General features: G+C 41.5%; 1 protein-coding gene across 1 annotated transcript in view; it reads right to left on the bottom strand.

The window, feature by feature from the left end:
- Positions 1-6,085: 6,085 nt before the first annotated feature.
- The window catches only part of Tmem185a (transmembrane protein 185A), a 31,176-nt gene continuing 29,076 nt past the window's right edge, over positions 6,086-8,185 (bottom strand). The window contains exon 7 of the mRNA XM_048457578.2: positions 6,086-7,691. Coding sequence (XP_048313535.1) covers positions 7,447-7,691 — 245 coding nt within the window. The 3' untranslated portion in view covers positions 6,086-7,446. The remainder of the gene's footprint in view (positions 7,692-8,185) is intronic.

Raw genomic sequence — 8,185 nt, 5'->3', positions numbered from 1 at the left:
CAACTCCCAATAGCTGCCTGCAAGATGGAGTTGGCCACCATTTGCCATGAGCTAAGCTATGTGGCTAAGCAATCTCACACAGGCCTTTGTACAGAGAGGTTAATCAGCCATGCATTGTTTGGTAGATTTAGTTTTTCTTCATAAAGAGAAAAAGGGTTTAAGGGCAACATGCTTCAAGCAGTTTGGTGGCAGAGTAGATTCGCTGCTTCCCAGAGTTGGGGGAGGGGGTGAGCATGGTTCCTAGTGCTGATGGTGAATGTACCTCTGCCATGTTGGAAAGCTGAATGGGGCAGAGGCAACAGCCAAAGTCACCGTGTTGGTCCTAGCCATGGATGCTTATCATTTAAATAGACTCTCTTGGTCAAAAAATGATTACAGGTATACAATAATGATAGATTCAGGCATAAAGACCTCTAAACGGGTTACAATATGTTTGATAAACATGCATAGGCTTGGTAGAGAGAGGATAAAGGATAAGACAGAGTTATAGATTAAAAGAATAATTTAAAGATAATAAACCTAGGTTCTTAAAAATGAAATAGAGTGATAAATAATAATAAGACACACAAAAATGGATTGTGCATACTATTGTGTTTTGACTCATTATGACCTAACTGCAGAGAAACATTTGATTGTGGGGGCTGCTAAGCTAAACCCAAATAAATGTATTTGACTTCAAAATTTAGATCTAAGGATATGTTGTTTTGAAAAAGAGGTTCTTCTTTTGTTTCCACAGAAGATGAGAAGCTGTGGATTGCTTCCAGACTAATACAGTTTGATTAAGTTTCTGAGAAGTCTTCATGGAATAATGGCCCAGGTGATCCAACATCCAAATCCGTTTCCAGGCTACTGGCTGAAATGGATCAACCATACAAATTATTCTAGTCAAGATTTAACCATAATTCTAAATTTTCTCAGGATCCCCATAAGATCATTAGCACCCCCAATAAGCAGGAAATGTGGTGTAGGAGGTCCTTCTGTCTATGTGTTGCTTTCATTGGTTAAAGAAGGAACTACTTTGGGCCTATAGCAGAGCTGTAGGGGAACAGAGTCAGGCAGAGAAAACTAAATGGAATGTTGGGAGGAAGGAGGAGTCAGGGAGACACCATGGACCTGCAGCCAGAAGTAGACGTGCTGAAACTCTGCTGGCAGGCCATGACCTTGTGGTGATACACAGAATAATAGAAATGGATTAAGATGTAAGAGTTAGCTAATAAGAAGTTAGAGCTAATGGGTCAAACAGTGATTTAATTAATACAATTTCTGTGTGGTTATTTTGGTTCTGGGTAGCCAGGACAAACAAGTGGGCCCTCCTCCTACAAAGCAGTATAAAACTACACCCAAATTCCCTACATATTGTCTATAAATGTTTGTTTTCATTTAAAGGGGGTTGGTTATAAATGATTAATGGTCATAGTCAATCTCTTTCTAGAGAAAAAAAGGGGGATATGTAATAGAAATGATGAAAAAAGGTAGCTACTCTAATGCAAAAAATTGTTAATATCAAAATACTTTTTATTGTATGGATTTTGGTTTATTGATACAAATTTAAGGTCAATTTTGTTATATTATATGTTTGAGAAATTATGCTTATGCAGCTCATTTAAAAATGTAATACATAGCTAAAATACAAATTAATAGTCATCTATAATAATCCAACTTACAATCATGTTAGTTAGGTTTTCTAAATATGCAAAGATATAGTTCAGATGGGTAGGTAATCTTCAAATACCTCAAAGACCTACAGAATAGGGCACTTAAAATCTTTTTAAGAACTTAGACTTTTCTTGACAGTGAGACATATCTGCTTCTGGCAGTAACATTTACTTCAAGCAGATGATGGGAATTGATGAAGCTCCTTATGGAGTTTGCTTTCAATGTGGCTAGCCTGGCCATTTGGGCAAGAAATTGCTCTTTCTGGGACTGCTTGACAGTATGCTATATAAATTAGATATACAGGACCCATTGAAAAATTACTGCTGAACTTGCTGAAACAAGATGGGATGGTGTTTCAGGGTTCCTGCTTCATGGAAGAGTCTGCCAGACATTCTGTAAGACACAGAAGAAAATGACTGAAACTATATTGAAACTGCCAATATAGGCGGGACAGTTTCAAATCTCCTGCTTCACTGAGAAGTCTGCCAGACACTATAGGCCTTTAGGCTGAAGATGGGTACCTCAACATCACAGAAGAACTTTGGGTGACTCTCAAGGTAGACAGATATATCTGCAATTTCTAGAGTTTTGGAAGTTGCTTACAATGCACTTCCTGTTTGTTTGGGAAATATTATATCCTTTTGGGGTCTTTGATGGAGTTGACGACTAGATAGTTACAGTTTTTCTTAGTCATAATAAAAGATAATTAGATATGAAACTTTAGACTCACAAAGATACAACAGATGATAGAATATTTTCTTTAATTTTTTCAAGTACAAATAGACTTAATATTATAACTGTAGCCCTTATTTAATAACTGCTTTGTTTTATGTAATTTTATGATGTTGAAGTTAAAATCTTCTGTTTTAATTAGAAAAGGGGAGGTGATGTGACATGCCTTTCTGTATGGTGTGAATATGTTTTATTACCATTGGTTAATAAAGAAGCTAATTTGGTCAATAGCCAGGCAGAATAGAGTCAGGCAGGAAATCTAAGCAAAGATAAAAAGAAAAGGAAGGCACAGTCTAGGAGATGCCAGCAGCCACTGGGGAAGAAAGATGTGAGGTAATAAGCCATGAGCCTTGTGGTAAAATATAGAATAAGAGAAGTGGGTTAATTTAATTTGTAAGAGCTAGTTAATAATAAGTCTGAACTAATAGTTGGCCAAAGAGTTTGTAATTAATATTAAGCCTCAGAGTGATTATTCAGGAACTGGCAGGCAGGAAAGAAACATCCAGTTACAATTAGAAAATAAGCAAAGTAGAAAAAGAGCTCTGTCAGAGTTACTTGAAGGCAAATGTGGCAAAATTTATATCAAGCCCAAGTTCCTAAGAGAAGGGGTAAAAGTGATAGACAGCCAAATTCTGTGCTAATGAGCTTCTGGAAGGATTTAAAGTCTGAAGAGCAATCAGTTCAAAGAAAGTTTTCATAATAAAACAACATAGGGGAAGATGATCAGACCTGTCCCAGAGTGGGTCATAAACCTTTCTGGGACTAAGCAGGGTATATTTCCCTTAGACAAAAAGTTATGCTAGGAGTGGAGATGGTATTTCTCAGCAGCTGTGTGTAGTGAACGGAGAGGCAAGATGCAGATAACGCCATGGTGCTAACACAGAGCCTCTTGGATCCAGGGAACCAGCCTAAGCAGCAAATGTGATTTGGCCCCAGTTTCCTTTGGCCTTTGGTGGAGCAGAATGCACCAGTCCCACGAAGTTCATCGGGGGGAGAAATACAGGGAGGCTCCATGCTGGGTACATACTTTCCACTGTAGTTGTTTAGCCACACCTACAGACACCTGCTAGCAATACTCTATGCAAACATCAAAAACTCACTGTTACAAAACTAACATATATGCAGCAAACCTAGGTCAGTCCCATGCAGGCTCTCTGGTTGTCAGTTCAGTCTCTGTGAGCCCCTATGAGCCCACGATAGTTGAGTTTGTGGGTTTTCTTGTGGTGCCCTTGACCCCTCTGGGTCCTACAATCCTTTCTGTCCCTCTTCTGCTAACAGTGGGGATAGGGGCTATCTCTGGCTCATTTATTGACATTTAAGACCCTACTCCTCATACCGGGTCGCCTTGCCCAGCCTTAATACAAGGGGAGGTACTTAGTCTTATTGCAACTTGATATGCCATGTTTTATAGATACTCATCAGAGACCTGCCCTTTTCTGAATAAAAATGGAGGAGTGGACTGGGGATGTGGGGACAGAGGGAGGGTGGGGGAAGAACTGGGAGGAAAGGAGGGAGGGGAAACTGTGGTCAGGATAGAAAATAATAAACAAAAACAAAACAAAATCTCATTATTTACTCAGGGTGAACTATGGTAAAATCACAGGACAATTTGTTATTAGAACCTTATGAAGAGGGAGTAAACTTTCTTTTGCATCTCTCTCAGGAAGGAATTCTCACAGCTGCCTCTTTTCTGATGTTAACGGAACATATAGACACACACACACACACACACACACACACACAGAGAGAGAGAGAGAGAGAGAGAGAGAGAGAGAGAGAGAGAGAGAGAGAGAGAGAGAGAGCGCACTGGATCTGTGGGGGAACATGATGATGAATAAAGGATAGGTTAAAGCCCTAGCCCAGAAAGAGGTAACCCCAATAATGTAACTCACAAAAGAGACATACTTATAGGAAGGCATTACTGTACTTACTTCCACTCCAAAGGACTCTGGTATTATGCTTTGTCTTGGAATCTGCAGAGCTATCAGGGTCTGGCTCAGTGAGTGGAAATGGTAATATCCTGAGTGAAGGCCTAGCTGGAGAGGCCTTTCTTCTCTGGAGCAGTACATTTATGTTTATCCTGGGGTTCCTTGTATATGGAGGAAACAGTACCTTTCCAAACCTGAAACTAGTCCCCAGCTTCTTAGATCATCTTCCTCATGTCTAGCCATACTTAGTGATGGCCTGCCTTTGGGTGAAGTAGACAAGAGAGTGCAATGTGGATAGTGCACCCTTGATCAGGATATTGCCAAAGGCATCATAAAGTGACTGCAGGTTTCCTGAGAGAGGGGCATCACAACACATCCAGTCAGTCACTTCATAAATGTCCTGGCTAGACAAGAGATGTGTTATCATGTGACCATTTGTTCCACAGTTATCATGAAAAAGACAACATCAGTGTCCTTTGCTGTTTAATGTGATACACCAAACTTTAAGCACAATCCATGGAATGCCTCCTTGCCTTAACACTCTTCAAGTCTGGTAGTATCACAGGAATGTAATGGTTAAGCAATACAAGGCTCCTGGTCAGAACTCACAGACCACATGTCCTTCCTTGCACACTGATGCTTGTCACACATTGTTAATTCAAGCATGGTGAACAATGATGCAGCTAGTTATGTGTATTGAGCATCACACAAATAGGGGGTAGCATGAAATCTTAGACCCTCCTGACAAAGCTCATCATGCTATTGACCAGGAGAGAAATGGCAGATGGCTATGTAGACATGAGCACCAGTTATCTATTAGTGTCACAGTTCGTAGAAAAGGAAAAGGTGGCCTGCTTCTTGAATCCCTTTAGCCTACATATGTGCCCCTCCTAAACATAGACTACTACTGGGTCTTTGCAGTTATACAAAGGATGGGAAACCTGGCAGTTAGCCTTCACAGCTAACTTCAATTCACTTGACCAGGAAACATATCAATAAAGATGTGGATTGGGTTTTGTACCCACATTTGATCTATGCAATTGATTATTCATTTGGGGTGTGGTACAGAGAGGTGAGCAGAGATGACAAGTGAAAGCAGCTTTGATAGTCCATTGTCCTTCCACATAGAACTACCTCTCTTCAGACATTTTCAAGAATAAACAAAATCTTCACAATGTTGACATAGTGACCCTAGAGTCCCAGAAGCAGAAACCTCTTAATTTCCTCACATGGAGAAGAGAATTGATGGTTCATAAAACAGGAGCAAAGCACCTGGCAGATGAGTCTCAGCTACTGCTTTGACTGAACAAGGCATTTTCTGAAATCCACAGAGCTCAAGAAAGAATTCATGCCCGATCTCTGGTTACATGCAGGGTATTTCTCACCAACAGCAACTGTTTGATTTTCCTGTCAGTTCCTGTCAACCATGACCTGAAAGACCACCCAGTAAAATTCCTTTTGAATTGCAGAGACAGCTAAGAGAGCAAGACAGAACTGCGCATTGCAATTGCTGGTGTGTTCTAAAACCCTAGGAACAGTCTAGAAGGCCTCCAAAGCTTTCACAATGGCAGTGAAATTTCATAAAGCCACTATGAATGGATGACAGGTGGTTTTTCCCTTTGTATACCCTCTACTGTTGCTTGAAGAGACCCAGTAAAGGATGCTCACCCTACCTGCCCGCTTTATTTGTCAGTGGCAGCCAGATGATGTTCTCGGTACAAGGCAAGAATAACTCCAGTTTCTCTACAAAGTGAAATACACACAGTACATGTGTAAAATGAACCACTTTATTGAACAACTACAGGAGCAAAAATAGTGGATTTAGCCACATTTTTAACAGACCAAGCAAAAAATGCTATACTCTGTTCCCTGTTTCTTCTGAAACAGAACAGGCTTGCTAGAGGCCTGTGCCAGTGGTAGGATCAGGGTCATAGGAGATTTCAATTGTGTGACTGAAGTCACTTATCAGGTGACCATCAAAATCCATTGCACCTCCTTATCAGAAAGATCAATGCTCCCTTTACTTCCATTGGGAAATGAATCATTTGATTTAGACTAAAGGTTATTGTTCTTGTATGGTGGGCTGACTATACCAGCAGAACCTGGAGAAACTGACAGGTGATGGGCATCTATGTACCAGCATGTAGAAGTTTTCTCGCAGGTGGGCAGACCTCTCTGTATTTGGACAGAGGTCCCTGGCTGTTCTGCCCTACCTTGGCAACCTTCTCCAGTGCCCTGGTCTCAAGTGGGCACTTCTTGGGATTTTAAGCTGATTCTCCCACCCCCATGTTGGAAAAGCACAGACCTCTTCTCACTTATAGAAACTGTGCTAGCAGGAACAGCTATTATGTAAAAGATGGACTCCAGGGTATTGGTGGTCATGGTAAGTGAAGGTGGGGGATCTGTGTGGGTCAAAATATTTGAGCCATCTGCTTCTACCATGGCTTAACCCATCCATCTCCAGCACAAGCTTGTAAAAAAATACTTTAACAGAGAATATGCTGTACAGAACTAGGATTTGATACCGTATATTACAATGCTAAAATAGCTATATAAATACTATACAGGCATGAAATCATGCCATTGGGAAGGGCTCACTAATGAAGCCCTGCAAACCTGCTGTCATCTTGCCTAAAGCGAAATTTCTGTACAGCAGGGACAGGGAAAGCAAGGTTGGACTGTATCTGAACACAACAGGTGTGCACAGACCTAGTTACAGTTCCCACTGGCTACCTATAGCAGCACAGTTGAGCCACAGATGGAAGTGGTCCCAAGAGAACCACATCTTCCAATACTTTGAAAGGAATTTAGCACTAGAAAATCTGCCAAGACTACAGATGTTCTTCTGCAGGTCCTGGCAGCAGTTATCCCTTGGTGGGTACCACAGGAATGAGAACACACTTCAGGTACCCATACAGAAAGAAGTGAGTTCTTTTCTGATGTGTCACGGGCATCTGTACTGGTAGACACCCTTAGTTCCTGCCACCTATGTTCTGTTATGGGTGGCTGGTTGGCACTGGATGCAAACAAGGCTTCAGATGGAGGTCCGCAGTTCGAGGCCTGGGTCGGGGGCAAGGGAAGTGGGAGTGTGCGTTCCAGTGCACTCACACTTCAGCCCCGGTGGTGCACTTTAGTCTGGCATTTCGATATTTAATTTGGGTGGAGGGAGGACATATTTGCCAGGGCTCTGGGTGATGACCACCCTGGCCTTCTTGCGAAACATAGGTGCGATTTTAGGAGGTTCTGGAATGGGAGTTTCTTCTGTTTCCTCATTATCTTCATGGTGGAGATCATATGAAATGTTTCCATACTCTCTCAAAAATGGGAATATTTCAAGCAGAAACTGGCAGAAATCTTTGCGAATACCAAACCACCCTGAAAAATAAGAATTTTTTCTTTCAAACACTAGGGTTTCATGTCACATTTCTTTCCTGAACAATGAGTTTTAATGGCACTATATACCACTGCATTCAGTTTCCTCACAAGTGAAGGTTGGCCAGGATCTAATTGCCCAGTATGCAGAGGGATTTAGATCTCCACCTCCAAAGTTCTCGGAGTGGGACCCCAGGCCAGTAGTGGAAGCATCCCCAGGTCCCTGTTGGGAGGTAATTTTCCAGCCTCCAATCAGAGCTCATGGTTGAAAATGGTGAGGTAGGCTAAATAGTGCAGTTTTACGTGACTGGATTTGGTTCCAGTCCCCAGCACTTGCAGAGGACTGTGAATTGCTATCCTTACTGTGAGTTTAACCCCAAATAAATAAACCTTTCTTCTACTCCATTCTGGAATATTGTGGAACTCTTTTGTACACCAACCAAAGACCATCTCCAAAGTGCATGTCATAGTATATTGGTTAAGACAGAGTAGCCTAG

This window comes from Myodes glareolus, chromosome X (assembly GCF_982192425.1).
Source record: "Myodes glareolus chromosome X, mMyoGla1.1, whole genome shotgun sequence".
Taxonomy (NCBI): Eukaryota; Metazoa; Chordata; class Mammalia; order Rodentia; family Cricetidae; genus Myodes; species Myodes glareolus.
The sequence above is the reverse complement of the archived record's forward strand: the minus strand, read 5'-3'. Positions and strand labels throughout refer to the sequence as shown.